Below are 24,328 nucleotides of genomic sequence, written 5' to 3'. Positions count from 1 at the left end.
CGGACCGCGAAGCCTTTTGACATAATTAAATAAATAAATTCCGCTATTTTCCGATAAAATCACATTTTTATCAGGCACATTAAAGTCAACTAAGTAGAGCCGTTTGGGTCCTACAGCGCAACGGGTTGCTATGGTTGCTACTACTGTTACTATTTGCTCACTGTTGCTACGTTCAGACGCGTAGTCATGCGTGCGTGAAGCGCGCAGACAGATGAAACTTTCAGCGAGTGAAAAACAATGGCATTTAAAAAAATTAAGAAAGTTGCCTCTGAAAAAAGAGTTTTCCGAGATGAATGGGTGGAAAAATACGCATTTATTCTTCCTGCATCGAGCTGTAACGTTACATGTGTCTAATTTGCTCTGAGTCTGTCGCGGTTGTCAAAAGTGGAAACATTAAACGTCATTAAGAAGCTAAACATAGGCACTTTGAAGAAACGTATCCTCAGCAGTCCGAGGTAAGGGCACGGAAAATAAATGAGCTCAAAGCCCATAATGAGCGATCTAACAGTTACACGGGTCCTCTCTCACTCATTCACCGCCCAACAACGAGCATATGTTCACTGAGAATACAGTGAATTTTAGACAATTTTATTTACATTTCACAAGATGTTATTTACATTTTTATGGACTTAAATGAACCATACAAAATAAGAGAGAAAGGGTCTTGCACTTTTTCATTTTTCCAACACTGGTGGCACTATTTTTGCCTGTTTGTGTTTCTGAATGATATTGCTGATTATCTTTTACCAATGCAACTTGAAGCACAGAAGAGAGCAGTGTGTTCAACATTAGATACATTTAGTTAAGTAGAGACCAGACCATACATGTAAATGAAGATAAAATGGGATATGGGATTTCTGATTTATTTGAACAGGGAGGTTTGCGTTCATTGATAGTGATTGTTAATCTCAGTTCAGCCGAAAAAAGCACTTTAGTTTTCCTTTTAAATTGTTAATGTTGAAATTAATGTATGTTCAGTGCAAATTTAGAGATGAAGGCATAAAGTTTCCTTTATCATATTTTTATCAGACATTGTTACTGGTTGAATTCAAATACCAAATTTTGTACCAAAGCAACTTAAAGGACATAACAGAACAGCATTAAAATGAGATCAGTTTTGTGAAGAATTACTTGTGTCTGCTTATGAAAAGACATGTTTATCCATAACATTATATTTTGTTCAATAAAAAAAAAGTATTGATTTTTTAAATCTACACTCATTTCTTTAGTCTGGTAAAACCCATCAATTAATATTTTTAGGTATATAATTGTCCGGACCTCGGCTGGTGAGGAGGGTTCATTTACTGGACCTCAAGCAATTTTAGTTGAAGACCCCTGGTATAAACTAATGGATTTAGGTTGATACAACATCAAATAATATTTTTGACTTGGAATAAATTATTAAATAAATGAATTTAGATGTTATCATTTTAGGTTACCTTTTTTGTCAGTGTACGCAACTCCTACGCCATGAGACTTGCACGGGCGAGTTACGTATGTACGCAATTTCCCGCAAAAACATCCCGACAGGTCTAAAATGTAAACACGTATAATAAGCTTACCTTAGTGACTCACATTTTGGAAGAAAGGTTGATGATTGACTCATTATTATTTATTTTTTTTTTTTGTCAAGTCAAAAGTTTGTTCATTTATATAACGCTTTTAACAATATGGACTGTTTCAAAGCAGCTTTACAGTGATAATAGGAAATTAAAGTAACAGAGATAACAGCTCTAGAATAAAGTTATTGTCCAGCTAAAGTTAGTTTTGATCAATTCACTTCCGTTGCAAAGATCATTAGTTATTAACTTAGGGGCCGCTAACACGACACCGTTCTAACAGAAAACCCTTAACGCGCTCCAGCCCGCTCATTCGCAGAATTATTTAACGCTTCCGCGTAGCCATGTGAACCGGAACTATTTTCACAACGTTTTATCTGTACAGAGGTAAAGAGAAGGAGAAGGGGCCTTCACAGGGGAGAGACTAGTTGACACTTCAGGACTGCGTTGTCGTCGTGTCCAGGCGCAGGTCCTTCATCAGATCTGGCTACGGCCTGGATACGGCGGACTGCGGTAAACCTCGGGATAAACAGAGAGACTAATATTAGAATAGACGCCATTCTTCTTATGATGTAACGAGTACATAAGGATTTGTGGGGAGTGTTCTCGGTTCCGGCTGACCTAATCTATGCAGCCTAACATTGAATTATAGAAGTTTATAATATGTTATGTGTATGCTAGGTCAAAGAGATTTGAACTGACAGAGTGTGTCTGCTTCTCGGACAATGTTAGGAAGACTGTTCCAGAGTTTTGGTGCTAAATAGGAAAAGGATCTACCGCCAGCAGTTGATTTTGATATTCTAGGTTTTATCAACTGGCCGGATTTTTGAGATCGCAATAGACGTGAAGGACTATAATGCGTAAAGAGCTCGCTCAAGTACTGGGGAGCTAAACCATTTAGTGATTTGTAAGTAATCAGCAATATTTTCAAATGTATATGATGTTTAATAGGGAGCCAGTGCAGTGTTGATAGATCTGGGCTAATATGGTCATACTTTCTGGTTCTAGTGAGAACTCTAGCTGCTGCGTTTTGGACCAGCTGTAATTTATTTATTAAGCGTGCAGGACAACCACCCATAAGAGCATGACAATAATCTAGACTTGATGAACAAACTAATTGTTCCGCATTTGTCATTGAGAGCATATGACGTAATTTATATATATTTTTAAGATGGAAGAATGCGGTTTTACAGATACTAGAAACGTGACTTTCAAATGATAGATTGGTATCAAAGAGCCAGGTTCCTAACCGACGACGAAGGTTTGACAGAGCAGCCATCAAGTGTTAGACAGTATTCTAGGTTATTACGTGAGGAAGTTTTTTGTCCAATAATTAGAATCTCTGTTTTTTCAGAGTTAAGTAGGAAATTACTAGTCATCCAGTTTTATATATCAGCTATGCATTCTGTTAATTTTGTGAATTGGTAAGTTTCGTCAGGGCGTGAGGAAATATAGAGCTGCGTATCATCAGCATAACAGTGAAAACTAATTCCATGCTTCCTAATGATATCTCCCAACGGTAGCATGTACAGAGTGAACAGCAATGGTCCTAGTACTGAGCCTTGTGGTACTCCACACTGAACTTGTGATCGATAAGACATGTCTTCATTACTGCTACAAACTGATAATGGTCAGATAAGTATGATTTAAACTATGCTAATGCAGTTCCACTAATGCCTACATAATTTTCGAGTCTATTTAAAAGAATGTTGTGGTCAATAGTATAAATTGCAGCACTAAGATCGGGTAACACTAATAGAGAGATACAACCACAATCGAATAATAAGGGCAAATCATTTGTGACTCTAATGAGAGCTGTCTCAGTACTATGGTACGGTCTAAATCCTGCCTGGAAATCCTCGCAGATACCATTTCTTTCTAAAAAGGAACATAGTTGTGAGGATACCGCCTTTTCTTAGTATCTTTGACAGAAAAGGTAGATTTGAGATCAGTCTGTAATTGACTAATTCTGTAGGATCAAGTTGCGTTTTTTTAACAAGCGGTTTAATCATAGCCAGCTTAAAAGTTTTAGGTACGTATCCTAATGACAAAGATGAATTAATGATATTAAGAAGAGGATCTATGACCTCTGGAAGCATCTCTTTCAGTAGCTTAGTTGGTATAGGGTCTAGCATACATGTTGTTGATTTAGATTTTAGATGATTAAACGAGTTCAATTTAAATGTAAATAATTTAAATTCTTCCTCTTCTATAGCATTGAATGAATAACATTTTTCCTCAGGGAGAGACTACAATGCACTGTCTGATGCAATACTGTAGTAGATGGTTGCATAGTTATAATTTTCTCCCTGATATTATCAATCTTGTAAGTAAAGTGCATAAAGTCATTACTACTGTGCTGCTTAAAAATGTCGGGGGTTGAAGCTTTATTTTTCATTAATTTATCCACTGTTTCATATAAATACTTAGGGTTTTGATTATTTTCTTCTTATAGGGTTGAAAAATAAGCAGATCTAGCTGTTTTTAAGGCCTCTCTGTACGCAATCGTGCTCTCTTTCCATGAAATGCGAAATACCTCTAGTTTTGTTTTCTTCCAGTTGCGCTCCATTTTTCTGGCTGCTCTCTTAAGGGCCCGAGTGTGCTCATTGTACCACGGCGTTGGACTATTTCCTTTAATCTTCTTTAAGCACAAAGGAGCAACTGTGTCTAAAGTGCTGGAAAAGAGAGAGTCAAAAGTTTCTGTATCAATATCGAGTTCTTCTAAGCTATCTGGAATGCTTAGGAGATGAAACTGATCAGGAATGTTATTAATAAAGCAATCTTTAGTAGCAGAAGTGATAGGTCTAATACATTTGTAACACAGAGTCGGCTTTGCAGCCTTGGCTAAATGAGGTTTACACAAGACTAGATAATGATCTGAGATGTCATCGCTCTGCTGCAGAATTTGAACGGCATCAACATTGATTCCATGTGACAATATTAGATCTAGAGTATGATTACAACGAGTAGGTCCTGACACGTGTTGTCTAACTCCAATAGAGTTCAGAATGTCTTTAAATGCCAATCCCAAAGCATCTTTTTCGTTATCTACATGGATTAAAATCACCAACAATTAGGACTTTATCTGCAGCCAGTAACTCTGATAGAAAATTAGCAAATTCTTTGATAAAGTCTGTATGGTGCCCTGGTGGCCTGTATACAGTAGCCAGCACAAATCTCAAACGTGATTTATCATTTACACTAGATAGTGTTACATTAAGCACCAACACTTCAAAAGAATTATATTTGAAACTAGACTTCAGAGTAATACTGCAGATATTGCTATAAATTACAGCAATACCACCCCATTTGCCTTTCAGACGAGGTTCATGTTTATAACAGTAATCTTGTGAGGTGGACTCATTTAAAGTAATGTAATCATCTGGTTTTAGCCAGGTTTCTGTCAAACAAAGCACTAGGTTATAATCTGTGATCATATCATTAACAATAAGTGCTTTTGAAGTAAGGGATTGAATATTCAGGAACCCGAGCTTTATCATTTGTTCATTTGTATTATATCTGTTTTTTATTTGTTGAACATCAATTACATTTTGTTTAGTTTGGGAGTTTTTTGTATTTCCTAATTTGGGGAACAGACACAGTCTCTATATGATGATATCTAGGTGAAAGAGGCTCTATGTGATGAGATTTATCTGACCTTGGTGACATGAGACAGCTAGCAGGAGGTCGGTTTAGCCAGTCTGTCTGCTTCCTGACCTGAGCCCGAATTCATGTTTGAGCTCTAAGACCATGGGCCCTATTTTAACAATCTGAAACGCAAGTATCAAGCGCGAAACGCAAGTAACTTTGTGGGTGGGTCTTGGGCGCTGTTGCTATTATACTCTTGCGCCCGACGCAAATCTAAAATGGGTTGGTCTGAAGTAGCTTCATTATTCATAGGTGTGGTTTGAGCGTAACGTGAAATAAACCAACCAGAGCGACATCTCACATTCCCTTTAAGAGCAGGCGCGCTTGTTCCATGGCGGCTTGCTATTATAACGGCGGATTTGCCAGGCACACGCCAGGAGCGGTTCACAGCCGAGGAGACCGACGTTCTCGTCCGGGCCGTAAAACACAGAGAAGTGACATTGTATGGGGATGGGAGAAACCCACCCAAATTAGTTTCGGTTAAACAGGCGTACAAAAATGTGGGTAAATGTGTAAGCTAGATTTATGCCTATTTTTTCACATCTTCATGGACACAACGATTTCCCTCGTGTGTTAATATTTTTCCTTGTAATAATGTATGGTTTTCTAAAAATAAGAACTGCTGCGTCTGTTTGTAGATGAGATAAGCAAAGTGTATGCGCGTTGTGCACACACTACATTGATTATGGCCAAGCATGCGCCCTTAAAATAGCATATGAATAACATGCGCAATGCGCCACTGACTTTAGACTAAGTTTTTCCTGGTCAGTGGCGGAATTGTTTTCTAAACCTGCAAAATAGCACCAGGGAACGTTTGCGCCGGAACACGCCTCCTCTTTCTGAACCGCCCCGGGGTGCGCAAATGCATTTCCTAGTTTACCGACGTGCGTCTGTGGAGGAAAAAGTCCGCTGTGCGCGGGTGCAAAATAGGAATGATACATGCGTTGGTGCACAAAGTCAATTGCGCTGGGTGCAAGATAGGGCCCCATGTGCCATATTACTAGAGAGAAGAGCATGTTCAATTTTTTACAGTGCAGCACCATCCCATCCCATTTTGAACAAAAAAAAGTTGCATAGTGTAGCCTTAAAATAACGCAGATCGCAGATCTAATGCATCTTCCATAATGTTTCAAATTATATTATATATATAAAACTGCAGTGTTTGCAGTTATTCTTAAAATGGTAAAACATGAGGTCAGTTTATATTGTATTTTTATTCACTGTTAAACTAACTTCAATTTATATAGAAAGTTAGCTGTTAGATTTGTCTGTAAGAATTGAGAAAAATAAAAAATTTCACACATGACATGTCGAAAACTTTCCAAGACAGATTTAATTTGACCTAAAAATCTAAATTAAAATCATCCCCTGGGACATGCAAGTGCCTAAAGTTGAAGAAACACTTGATATGGTATTTTTTTATTTATTTTTTTGGTAATACATTGAGAAGACACAATGCTTGTCAGCTGCTGGTAAATTGTTGTCATCTGTGAAATATGAAGTGTCAACTAATAATAGTCAGTCTTTGGCATTCTGCCAGGAAGATGCTGAGAGGCAGATGGTGCTGATATTGCCATGACCACAGAAAGATACCTTCATTATGAACTCAAGCGCAACACACATTCACGGTTCAAGCAAGAATGGACTGGGTCAAAAAAAAAAAAAACTTGGACCAATGCTGGCCTAATATAGACTACCGCCTGCTATGTAAACGTTTTCATGCTATTTTGATATGCCAGCAGTTTATGCATTGCAGAGGCATCTAGCTGCACACTATTTAACTTATTACCTCCTAGCATTTTTTTTCAGAGAAGATTACACCAATCTGCTGGCAGCCATCATCTTATCACTTATGCTCTAATGATGAAACTTATAACACAGAGTAAGCACTGTAAGCATTACTGAGTCTATGCCAAAGTAGGTCAATGCACTCAAGCATCAGTGTTATTTAGGCATTGTAGGTGAGAGATTGAAAAGGAAGTTGGTGGTAATTTTGTGACGGGTTTCCTTCAGTGATGGCTGGGCAGACCGAGATGAGGTCGTGGAGGGCTACGAACAGGAAGCTGTTGGCGGCATCACTATAAAGCTTCAGTCGGCCGAGGTCACGTCCTTTGATGACTACTACCTGAAGTTACGCCTCAACACCAACAATAGAAACCCCTGGTTTGCTGAATTCTGGCAGTATCGTTTCCAGTGTCGCCTCCCGGGACACCCACAAGAAAACACGAATTATAAGAAGAACTGCTCAGGTATGAGGAGTGAGAGAGAGGCTGTATATGGGTCATTCCTATGCAGTACATTTCCATGTACCCATCATAGATGACCTAATATATTAGATAAAATATTAATGAATTCATATGAGTTAGTTTTGTTTTATCAAAGTATCACAATTAAAGACTTATATGTACTAATTTCTCAAATGGGGAAAAAAAATATTTAGAAATATTCCAGGTATTTCTTCATATTTTCCTTTCTCTATACTGTGTCAAGCTTCTAGGTATTGTTTTAATTAGTAATCAGTTAAGGTTTTTTTTTTTTTTTTTTTTTATATTATCCTTTATCCTTTGCCCTCTATAATTTTCTGTGAATAAAACATATATTTTTTTTCACTATTATGACCATGTGATCCTCTTTAGGGCTCTGTGGTATGGACAAAAAAAAACATATCTCTGTATTTTTGGGCTGAATGGTGATAGTGAATTGTGAAACTTTTAACCGGTAGGAGGAACACATTCACTCATCTGAGTTTAGTAATTATATTAGCCCACATTTGATTACCCCATTACAATAATCACTTTACAGTTACTGCTATAATGAAAATGCACTACTTGTAGGTTTAAAAATGTACATGCGGCACATTTAATGTCCAACAAAACATATTTACCAAAATGTATCTTTTAGTCAGAATTATTGTACCATTCTATTGCAAATAAGGAGACTCGTCCACTCCTGATAGCAAAATGTAAATATTTGCATGACTTTCTAACATTTACAGTTGGAGAATATACCTGTAAAATGTAAGTTATGCACTGAGGAAAACACTGTATTAAGCAGCGCAAGTATCTGACAGGGCAAGGCGGGTTAACTATATCTTAACAATTATTTTGAAGTTCTTAATATAAAGCATGGCTCATGTTTAGGACAAATTGGATTATGCACTTTCCCTGCAGCAGTTCCTCCGCTGTTTGCTATTTTTCAGATGCGCTCATAATATCAAACTAATGTGGGCTCCGTACTCGTTATTGCCTATAGCCTAAAAATGATCTATATATTGTACAAAGTACAAACTCAATATCCCACCCAGAGCTAATCATCTTAAATGTCCTTACTCTTTGCAGACAGTTATTTTAAAAACCCGCCCAACAATTTACCTGGTCACTTCTACTATATTTCTTAAATATCGTGTTTTGGTTTTCATCCTGTTTGATTAAATTACAGTCCATGTTTACTAGTCAATACTTCACTGAGCAATGACGAGCTTTAGCTCTCATCTTGGCCATGCTGTTAATTTTCTAGTTATTAAAGTGTCTGACCAGAGTATGTTTTATAAACATATCTTCTTAAATTGCAATTGCAACAAGCATATAGATATTAAAGAAAAGTAAAACGTGTACTGCAGAACAGGAATGACCCATTTTGCATGCTACAGTATAGCTGTTATTTCCCAAAACAGAAGAAAATAAAATACTTGCTTATTAGGTTTATACTCATTTAAAGGCATATTTTTGTGTTTTTTGCTCTTTTTGTATCTTTGAAACATTCTCTGCTGACTGAAAAAGGTGATCTAGGTAAATTAACTCTTTTTATGGCACATTTCTGGCTGGCTGGGTTGATATTTATTAACATAAGATATTTATTTATTTAAAGACAACACTCAGCATGTTGTCAAAATGACACCTGACTTTCTTTTCTGCATTTGCAGCCACATCTTGTTTCACAATGCAATCAATATTTTAACTTGATAAATAATACATTTTTTGAACCTTTATACAACTTATTTAAGTGCCATTATAAATATAGGGAAGCATGCCACTCACTTTATTATCTGATTTTATGCTATTTTCATGTTAGTTGTCCATATATGTCTGTGTTTTTTTACAGCATTGCTTTGCTATTTAATTTTTATTTATTTATTTAGTTGTTTTAGGCAAGAGGTGAACTTTCATTGGTCAAATGATTTTGAAGCAAAATTATAATTTTAACTCTGTGCAACGAACATAAAGCCAAAATGAAAACTGTTACAAATAATCAAACAGAGAAATAGTCATAGTGTGTTGTTCTGTTATTATTTCTTTGTCTAGAACTCCAAGATGGTAAGTGAATATTTTTCTGAAGAGCTAACGTGGAGACACCTCACTTCAGAAATATAGATAGAGGTCGACTGATATTATACAACCATATGAACTTAAAGTAAATTATGCTGTGTGATTCTGTGTCCGTATAAAACGTCTTTTTTCTACTATTTCGGATCACTAGTAAAGGTTATTAGAAAAGAATGTCCTTTACTATTGTCAATAAGGTCACAAAGCAGCACTGTATATCGGTTGACCTCTAATATATGAAGTTATTGGGATGTTTTATCCCCAAAATATTGGCATCTGTAAGGGCACTTTGGTTTTAACTTTACGGTATATCCCAATAACATTAACTAGATCTCTCATGCCAGTTGGCTATGCTGCATGGGGAACTTTTTTAAGCTCCAAGCATTTTTAGTTGCTTGTGCTAATATTAATCAGAGCCTTCAGAGAGAAGAAATAAAGAGGTCACGCTTCTTATTTCTATATATTTGGCTCCACTTACAACATGCATCTGCTAAATATGCACAAAAAAACAAAAAACTAAAAAAACGCTGTATCGATGTCATACTGTGACTGTGGTGGAAGAATTTTAGAGTGTTTGGTGTTTTGTTGTTCACTATTTTTGACACAAATAATAGTGGGACACATTATTATCCAGCAAAATTTACACAGAATTTTAAACATAGTAAATGGGGCCATATGCGGACTACTTATTTATTTACTCCTAAAAAGTAAAATATTACAAAATGTAAAAAATGTGTTAGAAACTTAAAGTTAGACACATTCAACACATTCATGCATACATTTCAAACATTTTATCTGATTATCATAATGATTTTGATGGGTTTTTTTTTTATGAGATTTGATGATACATTTTTATATGATGGGAGGATATTTGAGTTGAAATATCATAGCACAGTATCATATCTTTACTGAGACCTTCTGTCCTAAATATTTCTCTTTGCATGGAAACAAACCTTTGACATACCATAGAAAATATGTTGTTTTTCCACATAAATGATTGAATAGAGAGCGAGGGTGTAAGAAACACTGAGAAATCCTTCTCGCAATCTGCCTCTATCATTAATAAAACATGGATTTAATGTTTCAGTTTGTCCTCAAAGTGTCACTCCTTTCTTATGGTTTGTGCCCATTTAAAATGAGGGATCAACCAAGACAGCATTTTCAGCGAAGCATGCCTAGGTTTTAGCTTTCGCCCGTTGCTTGCTGCAATGCCCTTTATTTTACACATGTGTAATGTGAGAGCCATGTTATGATGAGAGTTTTCTTTGAAAATGTGTTTCTTAATCTTCAAAATCATCATATACTGTATATCAGCTACGGTGCCTGATACTGCTTCCTGCTGGCTTGTTACAGATCACCAGATAATGATCCGATAGGGTGTCCTTTGACATTGCCCGTTCCTTTGAATTAATACAGCGACCTTTTTTTCCAATTGTCAGCCACATTTACATTTGCTTGAGGGAGACGGGCAAGAATGAGAACATGGATGAATAATTAATTTCCTTGCTCAATTAATAATAATGTCAACATCATGACCATTACTAATTAAATGCTGAGTTTGGTTACATAAATGGTTTGCTTCGCCATGGCAACAAGCATTTCCTTTGATCTTCTGTTTTAATGCTGCTGTCTTTTGATTCACTGTCCATGGAAATAGAAAGAACTTACTGCCCTGTCGCCCGTGGCTTTGGAATAATAATGTGTCTCTGGACACCCTATCGTTCCCTTTCAAGTGCTCAAAAATTATATTTAAAATGTGGTCGGAAAATATGGCTGAACTGTTACAGTGGGGGTTTTTTGTAACAGTGATTTTCATTTCAGTAATAATTATTTTATAGAATTTGCAGGTATTGCTAAATGATTTAGTGTAGTCAATATGAAATCAAAATGGACCCTATTTACTTTCTTAATGCATGTTTCTGGTTTTACTGTGCACGATATTCCAAAGAAAAACTATTTGTCTTCATTGTCTGTATAAAAAGACTTTCCTTTTCAGCTAACATCTCTTAGGCCATGCAGGCTGTTGGACAATGTTAACCAATAGTCAAAAAGGTGTTTAAATATATAAGGAAGTAAATTGGGTTGCAAATGTTGTTTTATGTTGACTAAGACGCTTAATGTGTCACAGTGATGCTCTAATAATTGCTGTTTGGTTTGCTGATTCTCTCAGGTTATGAAAGCCTTGAGGATAACTATGTCCAGGACAGTAAGATGGGGTTCGTCATTAATGCCATCTATGCCATGGCTCACGGCCTTCATGATATGCATGAGTACTTGTGCCCGGGTTACAAGGGACTTTGTGAGGCGATGGACCCCATTGATGGCAGCAAACTGCTAGACTTTCTCCTCAAGACCTCCTTTACTGGTGTGTCTGGAGAAGATGTGTGGTTCGATGAAAACGGGGACTCGCCAGGCAGGTCAGTCTTACTTACTGGCCTACATAAAGCTACGTTTTATGCACTAAATGAATAACACAAAAATAGCTATTAATTAATTTTTAAACCACAGTGGAGTTGCATCCAATACGTCCAATGGCCTGGCTTCAGCAAACACTCACTTGCAGGAATTTCTGGAAATAACTTTGTGTCTTTCTTTTTTGAAGGTATGACATTATGAACCTGCAGCATGTAGAGCCTGGAGTCTACGACTATATAAACGTCGGCTCGTGGCATGAAGGCATTCTGAGTATTGATGATTATATGATCCAGATGAACCGCAGTGAGATGGTCCGATCTGTCTGCAGTGAGCCCTGCTCCAAAGGAGAGATCAAGGTAAGTTTGTATATTTATTAGCATTTAGCAAAAACCCTCATGCAGATGCATTTGTATTGTTGCCGTTATTTTAAGTTGCTCCTTCTTAAAGAAACTTTAGTCCACTGGGGAAATGTGTGTCGTGTCCTCACAGGTGATCAGGAAAGGGGAGGTGAGCTGTTGTTGGATCTGTACAGCCTGCAAGGACAATGAATATGTCCAGGATGAGTTCACCTGCAAAGCCTGTGAGCTGGGATGGTGGCCAGACGAAGAACTGCACGGTACTTCATTTGCAATAGTCATCATTTTATGGCAATAATTCTTTTGTTTAATGTGGTCAGATTTCACTCTGTCAGATGTTTCTCCTAAAATTCCTCAGAAGTAAAAATAGATACTAATAGTGACTATAGTGGACCAAGTAGAAGTATAAATCTACTGTATAAAATGAATCTGCCCAGTATAGCTGAGAAAATTTGATCTTGGAAGAATTTGATGAGAAATGTATGAGGTCGTATTGAAGACTCAGATTAAAAGCTTAAGTATCTTAGTTTCTTGTTGAGGTTGAGATCTCTTTTCAAGCTGATGAAGACATATGAGATTACTGAGGTCTTTTTCTTAGCAATAAATAAATAAATGCAAATCTGAGAGTCAAGAGACTTCAGCAAAAGTCTCCAAAAGTTCTCTGTTTAGTCTCGTAGATGTCTTAGAGAAACAATGAAGATACTAAAGGGAAATTATGTGACAATCAAGTCTTCATTTGAATGTTTTTTGTAAAACTAAATATTCAAATATATAAGCTAGTCTGCATCTTAAAACAATCCATTGTCTGTCAGCATTTATTCTATCAAGCTTGTTGAGGAGAGGTGTAATATTATTTTTCTAAGCAATCAGACTTACTGTGGTGACTTTTGAATGGACAAGCACAGAAAATTTCTTCAGAAAATGTCAAAATCCAGTACTTAAAGATTTACCTATGGTGCTTTTGCCCAGAGTTTTGGTAATTCACTTTAATCGGTTTTGAGTTTTGAAGTCAAAAGAAAATGTCTGAATCAAAGCATCAAACACCCATGCAGAGGATTATTCTCCAAGTCTTGCATTATTACTGATTTGGCTCTTTAAGAGACCTTCACTGTCCTATTTTCAAAAGGTTTCCCATGACTCCTGAAGGCCATTTATCATTTTTACAGATTGCTTGTGCCGTACAACTTATCGCCTGTGACAGCCCTACTTCACTGCCTACTTCTCTGGCCTATTTTCATACACTATGATGGTCAATGTCAATGCAGCAGCTTAGAGTGTCCTAGCAATGTATTTTTCATTAGTTCTCTCTATAGTTCCATATATGTTTCTGCCGTAATGCATAGATTCACCATAGCTCAAGAAAAACCCATGCGGCAATGTCAGGAATGCTGAAAAATATGAATTTTATTTATCTTTTAGGAAGTTTTTCATATCCTGCTAGATGTAAATGGTTGTGTCCTTGAGTTTTAATCTTTCGTAAAAGGGTCTGGCTTTCATGAATTCTGGTGTTGGTAATGAGGAAGCATTCATTTCCTCTCTCCTGCTGCAGTCTCTCAAGTCTCCTTTGGCTTGGTTCTTTCTTATGGCCGGTCCCTTAGTGGAGGTGCTGTTTATTTTTAGGTGAGCTGGAAACCTACTTTAGCACTTGGTGCATAAGCGAGCTGGCCACACTCAGATGGCCAGTCCTACAAAGACACGCAGCAATGCGAAGTGAACGCTTTTGCCATTTTTATTTCATATTCAACAATGTACGCTTTGATCTCAATCCCCTGTTGGCCTCTTAAAGTTTTTGCATATTGGTGGAGGCATACATTCATAATGCATCACATCTTATGAATAATTTGAGTCCACAGTAAAATGGGAAAAAGCTCTGCAGGTGTGTTGGCCCAATTTTTAAAAGAAAACAGCCCCAATCTTTTTTAGAGGTTGCCAGGGCATTGCTATGTGGTTAAAAGGTGTTCAGAAACATTTAAGTGTGTTTTTATGCAGTTGCCAGGGCATTGCTATTGTCACGGTCACCAGCTAGTCACCACCTCCTCACTACATTTCCCATCATCCTCCCTGGCCCTCACCTGCATGCACTTCCCAATCACAGAGATCGCTGTCACCTGTCACCAATCTTCATTGATCATCATCCAGCACTATATAACTCTTCCCACTGCAGTTCACCATTCTCTGGTCTTGTTGTTCCCTCAAAGAACACTTACCTGCGCGATACCTGCGCGATACCTGCGCGATACCTGCGCGATACGATACCTGCGCGATACCTACCAGAGCGATTTGTCTTCAGTCATCTGCCTCGATCTCCATTTCTTTCCACCATTACTCATCCAGATATCCATCCTGAACACTATATTCATCAGTTACTCACCTGCTTCCATCGTTGTGATCACATACTTCTCCAAATAAACCTGTTGATTACGTCACCTGTGTGAATCCTTCTGTTTCATGACAGAAGACCAGACCATAAACATAAAATATGGGCGTTTCCCGCATCCATCAAAAACCAACCGATCGTCTGATAATTTGTTTCCAGGATGGCTGTCCGATCAAAGTATGTGAAAGATTTCCTAGAAATTTCACACCAGGTCAACTGGACAGCTGATGTCCTAAAGAACGTGTTCGAGCTTGGACTGGACGATCCTCTGCACCAGCCAGCTTCAGCCGCAAAACCAGGGATCATGTGCTGTTGTGGAGCGGTTTAGCCTTCACTGTGGGTGAGGCTGATGATTACATCGCCACTCAACCACCATCACCAGCCATCTTCCTCGCCACACCGCCTGAATGTCTTCACGTCATACCTGCCGAGCCAGAGACTGTTCACGCCATGTCAGCCGTGCCTGAGAATTCACCGCCGGTTCCTGAGCCCTCTTCAGCCCACAAGCCACCCTTCCAGGGTCTCGTCCCACCGAGGCCACCCTTCCAGGGTCTCGTCCCACCGATGCCACCCTTCCAGGGACTCGTCCCGTCCAGACCGCCCTTCCAGATCATCTTCACGTTGAGACCACCCTTCCAGAGCTTCTTCACGTCAAGCCTGAGATTCTTCACGTCATGCCTGTCAAGCCTGAGCTTCATGCCACGTCTGAGCCCTCGTCCCAGGCCAAGATGGCCGTCGCCACGTCAGAGGCTATTCCTGTTCCAGACCTGTTCCTGAGTCTGTTCCTGAGCCTGAGCGTAAGCCCATAACTCCACCCAAGAATTTTTTTGGGGGGCTATAGTTCCCCGGCCATAGTGGCCAAGCCGGGCTCCCATGGAAAGGCCACGATGGCCAATCCGCCCTGGCCACCCGAACTGCAGAGTTCGCCCTGGCCGCCTGAATGGAAGTTTCCACCCTGGCCGCCCGAACTGCAGACTCCGTCCTGGCCGCCCGAACGAAAAGGCTCCATCCTGGAGGCCTCTGGTCCCTCCTAACCACGTCCTTGTCAGCCTCCAGGACCTGCCCTCCCTCCTTCCCTCTCCGGGTAGACTTCTTGAATTTCTGCCCGCTTTCTCCATTCCTTTACCCACACCTGTTGCCAGCCTTCCGCCTGCTCCTCTTCCTCCTCCTTCATCCGTCTTCATTCATCTGCCTCGATCTCCTTTTCCGAACCTGCAACAGATAAGACCATTACTCATCCAGATATCCATCCTGAACACTATATTCATCAGTTACCTGCCTCCATCATTGTGATCACATACAGTACTTCTGCAAATAAACCTGTTGATTACCTTACCTGTGTGAATCCTTCTGTTTCATGACAGCTATGTGGTTAAAAGGTGTTCTGAAACATTTAAGTGTATTGTTATGCAGTTGCTAGGATGTTCATAATTGTTATTTTTTAGGTTTTGGTGCATTGCTATGCAGTTACTAGGGTGTTCAAAAGAGTTGCTAGGGCATTGCTAGGTGGTTGCTTACTGGTCTAAATCAACAGAACACATTCAAAAATGTTGTGGGCATTTGCCAGGATGTTGCTATGTGGTTTTGTATTTTGTGCATTGCTATGAGGTTGCTAGGGGATTGCTAGGTGGTTACTTAATGTCCCATGTTCTGAGTGGGGTTTGGTGCATTTGAGTAGTTGCCTAGGGCATTGCTAGGTGATTACTGGTACACTTTTTTTTTGTGTGTGTGTGTGTTGCTATGCAGTTGCTATGGTATTCAAAGTGGTTTCCTAGGATTTTCTGATCTGTATTTTTGGCTCGGCTCCCCCCCTTCAGTGTAAGTCAGGATTCTTTTGGTCACTTTATTGTACACCAGACAAAATGGAAAGTTTGATGCTTAGAAAATTAATTGCAGATCAAAAGATCAAGACTTGAGGGGTTGAGACTAAGACAAGACCTGACCAGACCAGCACTCTGCAATTTCATCTGACAGATAAATGAGAAATGTCTTATATTTAATCAAATTAGAATAGTATAACAATAACAGTGTATACAGTTAGAATAATACACTATGTAGAGCATGTAAAATAAATCTGACAATGCACAGGAAATTAAGTGATGTCCCTGCAGTTGTGGTCTTGACTGTTCTTGAAATAAAATCCAGAGTCCTATTGGTCTGAGACCGAGACGAGACCTAATACAATTACAAATGCGGTTGATACCTAGACAAGACTGAGACCTTCAAAAAGTGGTCTCGAGTTCTACAACAGTACAGCAATAATAATAGTGATGCTTGCCTTAACAAACAATTTTAATACTAATTTCATGCATTGTTCATACTCTCACATTGATATAATAATTTTGTCTTGTCTCTTCAGTCTGTGAGCCACTTCCCCTGCGCTACCTGGAGTGGAGTCATCCTGAATCCATTGCTGCTGTCGTCTTTTCATGTCTGGGCATCCTAGTGACCAGTTTTGTCACCTTCATCTTCATACTGTACCGAGACACGCCAGTCGTCAAGTCCTCCAGCCGTGAACTTTGCTACATCATCCTGGCTGGCATCTTCCTGGGTTACATTTGCCCTTTCACTCTCATCGCCCGTCCCACCCTAGCCTCCTGTTACCTGCAGCGCCTCCTCGTTGGCCTCTCTGCCTCCATGTGCTACTCGGCTCTCGTCACCAAGACCAACCGCATTGCTCGCATTCTGGCCGGGAGCAAAAAGAAGATATGCACACGTAAACCGCGCTTCATGAGTGCCTGGGCGCAAGTGGTGATCGCGTTCATCCTCATCAGCGTGCAACTGACTTTGGAGGTCACGTTGATCATCTTGGAGCCTCCAGAGCCAATTAAGTCCTACCCCAGTATTCGAGAAGTGTTTCTAATATGCAATACCAGTAATGTGGGCATGGTGGCACCACTGGGCTATAATGGCTTGCTCATTCTCAGCTGCACCTATTATGCGTTTAAAACTCGCAATGTCCCTGCCAACTTCAACGAGGCAAAGTACATTGCCTTCACCATGTACACCACCTGTATTATCTGGTTGGCCTTTGTGCCGATTTACTTCGGCTCCAACTACAAGATCATCACCACGTCCTTCTCTGTGAGTCTCAGCGTGACGGTGGCTCTCGGCTGCATGTTCACGCCAAAAATGTACATAATACTCGCTAAACCCGAGAGGAACGTACGCAGCGCGTTCACCACCTCCGATGTGGTGCGTATGCATGTGGGCGATGGAAAAATTGCTTGCAGGAGCAACAGCCTACTAAACATGTTCAAACGTAAGAAGAACGCATCTGGAAATGCCAAGTAAGTAGCTCAGCGGCATTAGCGCAGTCTCTCTCCGTCCTGTTGCACTAGACCCCATGGATCCAGTCCTGTAATTCTCTCCAGACCTCAGGATCATGCCATTTCCAGGAGCTTACTCAATTAACGGCTCTCTCAGACATCTTGTGAATTTCAGGTCAACTACAATTAAAACCTGCACACCCAGGGGCGTCTAAGCAGCAGGGCTGAGAGAGACTGTGTGACTATAGTAGCTTTAGATGTATGTAATGGCAAGTGCAAGAGTTATTATTATTCTACAACCAATTATTGAGTTGCTGGAGTTTTCATGGTGAATATCAGATAATGGAAGGAATGTGTCAGCCGGAAAAAGATTTTGCTATAATTTTTATTCCACAGTAAATATATTTCTGGTATCTACACATGAAAGCAGTGAAACAAAAAAAGTAAAGCAAAAATACAGAGAAGGACTTGTCACAAACAAGTCAAGATATGTATGACTTCTGCACCTAGTTGTTTACGGTTGCAACTTGTTGCATTTAATATAGATCATATTATGTATATATGCTGTTTTGCAACAGCTGTGGTCAGAATTTAGAGTTGCAACTAATTGTTTTATAATATTAGTTTTACTGTTACTGTAAAAATACTGTTTTACAAGTATTTTTTCAATTCAAATGTCCCATAATGCAAAGCTGTTTGTGCACTGATGCCAGACTAATTAATTTGTTATGAATAATCTGGTGTTTGGTTTGAGTCCATCAAATTCCAAATAAAATGGGAAAATAATCAAATAAGCTGAAGTTCCTTTTATTTGTAATGTATTTTGTGATATAAAGTGGGGACCAAAAGTCTGAGTGTATTAGCAGAAATGCTGCTATTTGCTATTTTTTTAATGTAATATTTTGTATTTATATACACACACACACAACAGTTTTTTTCTGGTTCTCGAATCTGATTGGCTAAGAGCCTTCTCCAGCCATGCGATATTCTACCAGTATCACCAAAGAAGTAGTTTCACCTTTTGTATCACACTGCTTGCAGTATTACTCACACTGAGTGTCATGGCGGATGAGCAAACCCACTATAATTTTACAAATACTACTGTTGTTCTGTGATGGAATGTAGATTTAAGAGTTTTTTTAGGAGAGAATGTAGTTATTTAGATCTCAAATATGTGACTAACATAGCGCCTATTTGACAATTTGTTTAGATGTTTGCGGACATGTGAGCTCAAGGCCATCAGCGGCCGTTCAGTGTGTTAAAGTTAGGCAGCAAAGACTGTCGTCATGAGTGAGTCAGTAGCAAGTTTGTTAGACGTTATTTTTTACTTTAAACACCTTATAAAAAGCAACCAAAAACTTAATTGACTAATGCGGTCATGTGACATCCCTTTAACTGTTAAAAGGACAAAGACAAAGATATTCATTCATATTCATCAGTGGGCATTCACACTGATTTTGTGATAATAATGAATATAAGACTGACCTGAAGAATATCAGCTAGATGCATGTAATTCACTCGCTTATTCGATCTCTAAAATCTCAATTTGAGATTTTAATCTGTGGTTGGAAGGGAGTAGTTCTGTACAGAAGAGGGGTTTTAAAGACACTGTTGTTGTTTCTTATTTATATTACACACTTGTGCTATCGAACTGTTCTATAAACGCAATTGTGATTGCCTACGGCCGAATCACACCAATGCTGATATAGAGCAATATCGCACTGCTACTCATGTGATATTGTTCACATGGACTATTTCTTTTAATCTTTTTTAACCGCAATGGAGCAACTGTTTCTAAAGTGCTGGAAAAGAGAGAGTCAATCATTTCTGTTGCAACATTGAGTTCTTCTAAGCTATCTGGGATGCTGAGGAGATGAAACTGATCAGGAAGATTATTTATAAAGCAATCTTTAGTGGCAGAAGTGATAGTTCTACCATATTTATAACACAGAGTCAGCTTTGCAACCTTGGTTAAATTAAGTATACATGAGATTAAATAATAATCTGAGAATAAGTCATCGCTTTGCTGCAGAATTTCAGCGGCATCAACATTGATTCCATGTGACAATATTAGATCTAAAGTATGATTACGACAATGAGTAGGTCCTGACATGTTGTCTAACTCCAATAGAGTTTAGAATGTCTGTAAATGCTAATCCCATTGCGTCTTTTTCATTATCTACATGGATTAAAATCACCAACAATAGGACTTTATCTGCAGCCAGTACTAACTCTGATAGAAAATCAGCAAATTCTTTGATAAAATCTTTATGGTGCCCTGGTGGCCTGTATACAGTAGCCAGCACAAATGTCAAACAGGATATATCACTTACGCTAGATAACGTTACAGAAAGCACCACCACTTCAAAAGAATTATATTTGAAACTAGACTTCTGAGTAATACTGAAGATATTGCTATACATTACAGCAATACCTCCCCCTTTTCCTTTTAAACGAGCCTCATGTTTACAGCAGTAATCTTGCAGGGTGGACTCATTTAAAGTAATGTAATTGTCTGGTTTTACCCAAGTTTCTGTCAAACACAGCACATCTAGGTTATGGTCTATAATCATATCATTAACAATAAGTGCTTTTGAAGAAAGGGATAGAATATTCAGCAACCCGAGCTTTATCATTTGCTCATCTGCATTATATTTGTTTTGTGGACACCACTTAGACAGCCAGCCATTGAGTTAGGACAGTCTACTAAGTATCTCATCACTCCTTTGAACAGGAAGGGGGCCAGAGCAAATTACAGTGCCTGACATTGTACTTGCAAGTTCACACACCTCTTTAATGTTAATTTTAGACAGAGAAGGCTATACTATAAATGTGACATGAAGTGCAAGTGAAAATAATAGAAGACATGACTCACCATGTTTGTTGACTGATCCTACTCACCACAGTTGTTTGATGGACTCGAAAAGGCGCGAGCAAAAAAAGACGGCAAACACAGATGGCAGATTAACAGGCTAGCGGAAGGCTAGCGTGTTTTGCGAACGATAGTGATTTAGATTAAAGCTAGCAAAGTCAAATCTTCCCAAAGAAAAGTGAGGGCTTGCGCCCTATCCTAGATTTACAGCAGTTGAACAAGCATCTCAGATGTTACAAGTTCAAAATGCTTACAGTACGTCACCTGCTACGCTCTCTCTGTCCTCAGGAATGGTATACATTGGAGGATTTGACCGATGCATATTTCCATATCACAATCTGCCCAGGGTACAAAAAATTCCTGAGGTCCTCCTTCAAGGGGACTGCATACGGATTCCAGGTCCTGCTATTCGAGTTGTCCCTAGCACCCTGCATATTTATGAAATGTGCAGAAGCGGCATTGGCTCTGCATTGGCATCAGGGCATGAGAGTGTTCGCGTATTTAGATGAGCTGCTCCTGGCTACAGACAGCAGGGAACAAGCAGTGTTGCAAGCGCAAGCACTTGTCTCCCATTTATGAGCCCTGGGATTCTTAATAAATCTCAAGAAGACCTCCCTGGGTCTAAATCAGCAGATTTCGTATCTCGGTTTAGGAATAGATTCAGGACAGAACACAGCTATGCTGTCAGTATGTAAAGTGTTGAGACTGCTGGGGCTCATGGCCTCAATGATAGCGGTCATTCGGCTGGGTCTCCTCTTTATGCCTGCATTCCTGAGCACTGGGCTGAATGCCACGCGACATTTAAACGGACACGATAACGCTGTCGTGCGTTTGAGCTCCAATCCCCTGGGAACCCAGGATCTGTTGAGAGAGGGAATTTCCCTGGGCGGGGTTACGTCACGTATAGTGGTGACGACAGATGTGTAACTACATGGATGGGGAGCTCTATAAATGGGGAGTGGTCAGCGACAGTGCTGAAACAGCCCATGCTAGACAAAGTGCGTCAGCAGGTTCTGTCAGGTTCTGATTTTAGTGGCCCCTTGCTAGCCAGCAAAGACATGGTGCGCGAGTATCGTAATGTTGCTGTCAGGGACACCATGGTGTCTTCCCTGCTGTCTCAGATGGGGGGGGCAGATTCTACACCCTCAGCCAGAACTGTGGTCTCAATGAGCCTACACACTGAGAGGGAGAATCTGAAGGTAGCGGGGCTCCCAATCAATGTTGTGGCCACAATACAGAGCACAAGGCCGCTGTCGACAAGGAGGCTTTATGTGCATATTTGAAGAGTGGTGCGGGCGAAGATCTTTATTGCCTTATTAATGCCAAATATAATTATTGGAGGAAGGTTGCTCCCATTCCACGCTGAAAATTTACTCGGCAGCCATTTCGGTCTGTCGTGAGGGCATTAATGTTGCTGCGGCAAGCGTGCACCTGCTTGCCATTCAGTTTCTTGTGTGTGGTGTCTATGGCCTGTTACAAAATCAATGCTGCCATCATGGGACCTGATTGTAGTTCTGGAGGCTATTTGTGAACCACCATTTGAGCCATTAGAATCCTTGGATCTAAGGATGATGTCTTATGAAACAGCTGCTGGCACTGGCATCAGCGAAGCACATTGGTGATCTCCATGCACTGTAAGATGGGTCAAGAATGGTATTGCGTCCGAATGTGGCGTATACAACTAAAGTCATGTCAGGGGTGTATAGTGCGCTCTCGTTCAAGCTGCCCACCCTGTCAAACCTCTCTATTGACTCGGTGGAAGGAAGGAGACTCCATGCCTTGTGTCCTGTGCGAACTTTACGCAGGTACATCAAGCAGACGCAGGCTGTGCTTTCTTCTGGCCAGCTTTATTTATTTTTTGCCAACCAGGTTCGTGGGAAACCACTATCTAAACAACGCCTTTCACATTGGATCGTGGAGGCGATTTCTATTGCATAAAAGAGTGAAGTGTTGGCTCTGCCAGCAAGAGGCATGACAATGTCATGGGTGCTATTTAGAGGGGTGTCTGTAGAGGACATTTGTGTGGTGGCCAGTTGGGCATCGCTGCACACGTTTGTTCAGTTTTACTGACCAGATGTCACTGCGGCGACGGTGGCTCAGTCCGTGCTTACCGCAGGAGCTTTAAGCCAGGGGCTATCGCTCCCTTGAAAACATGGAGATAATATGTCGCGGTGCTGGTCCTTTTACGTTTAGTTCAGCGGACTAGTAGTTATATGCATAACTCAACGTTTTGAGCGAATCAACCGGGTGAACCAATGATTCATAAAGAGCTATTTACTTCATTCCTGAATGAATCAGCCATTTAAACGAATGACTCAATGACTTACTCATTTAGACATTTACCGCCACCTACCAGCAGTTTTAGTTTCTCTTTTATAGTTTCATTTCATTAAAAAAATTATTTCAAATATTGGGGATAGTTTGCCCAAAAAGGAAAATTGTTTGTTTAGCCTACATTTAGGCTACTCACCCTCATGTTGTTTCAAATCTGTATGACTTTCTTTCTTTTGTGCAACATAAAAGAAGATATTTTGAAGAATGTTGGTAACCAAACTGTTTTGGTCCTCAAAGATATCTCAATACCAATTCAGATGCAGCTCCTGAAAAAAATCATGGCTGTTGTAGCCTAAAAATGTATGTGTAATAAATTCTTTGTTAAATCAAATAAAATATATCTTTCTAAAGCTAATTTTTGTAATGTCTATTTGTTGCTTTTCTCATTTAACACAATTAATAATGACTTTAAACGATCGTTTGGCCGTAATTTCTCAGCCAAATTTTATGTGCGATGAATTTGCGATTAATTAGCGTAATCTTTGAGTGAAAAGTTGAATTGAATTTTCCACAAATTTCTGAATCTTTTAGTATTTAGTTTTACTTTTACTTTAAAGGGATCGTTCACCCAAAAATGAAAACCATTATTTACTCACCCTCAAGTTATATAAAAAAATATAATTGCTCTTCCAAGCTTTATAATGGAAGTGAATGGAGATCCTGATTTTGAAGTCCAAAAAAGTGCATCCATCCATCATTAAAAATATCCACACAGCTCCAGGGGGTTAATAAAGTCCTTCTGAAGTGAAGCGATGCGTTTTTGTAAGAAAAATATCCATATTTAAATCTTTAGAAACTATAATAACTAGCTGCCAGCAGACAGCCTTTGCAAATCGACTTAGGCCAAAAGAGTGACCTCTGACATGACGCACTGACGAACGCGGAAGCACAAAGGATAGTCTATAACAAGAGTTTTTAAAAGAAATATTGGAAAATTTCGATACAAGAAAAGAGGAGCTTGAGTTTGTTGCCCAGCCCTGTGTGTTTGAACTGCAAGAGGCGTCTAAGCTTATGCTACATCCTACGTCATACATTGCATCAGAAGTTAGGCTCAAGTCAAATTGTGTAGGCCATCTGCCAGAAGCTAGATATTTTAGTTTATAAAGTTTTAAATATGGATATTTTTCTATTGTGAAAATATAAAATGATATTTTACAAAAAACCATCGCTTCGCTT

At 39.4% G+C, this 24,328-nt stretch overlaps 1 protein-coding gene across 2 annotated transcripts in view; it reads left to right on the top strand.

Moving 5' to 3' along the window:
• The window catches only part of grm1b (glutamate receptor, metabotropic 1b), a 30,569-nt gene that overhangs the window by 4,897 nt on the left and 1,344 nt on the right, over positions 1 to 24,328 (top strand). For both annotated transcript variants that reach the window (XM_084392450.1, XM_084392451.1), the window contains exons 5-9: positions 7,221 to 7,456; positions 11,700 to 11,946; positions 12,132 to 12,300; positions 12,434 to 12,560; positions 17,037 to 17,967. In XM_084392450.1, the coding sequence (XP_084248576.1) occupies positions 7,221 to 7,456; positions 11,700 to 11,946; positions 12,132 to 12,300; positions 12,434 to 12,560; positions 17,037 to 17,967 (1,710 nt within the window). The remainder of the gene's footprint in view (positions 1 to 7,220; positions 7,457 to 11,699; positions 11,947 to 12,131; positions 12,301 to 12,433; positions 12,561 to 17,036; positions 17,968 to 24,328) is intronic.

This window comes from Rutilus rutilus (assembly GCF_951802725.1).
Source record: "Rutilus rutilus genome assembly, chromosome: 21".
In the NCBI taxonomy this organism is placed as follows: domain Eukaryota; kingdom Metazoa; phylum Chordata; class Actinopteri; order Cypriniformes; family Leuciscidae; genus Rutilus; species Rutilus rutilus.
Note: the sequence above shows the minus strand (reverse complement) of the source record. Positions and strands in the feature narration are given on the sequence as shown.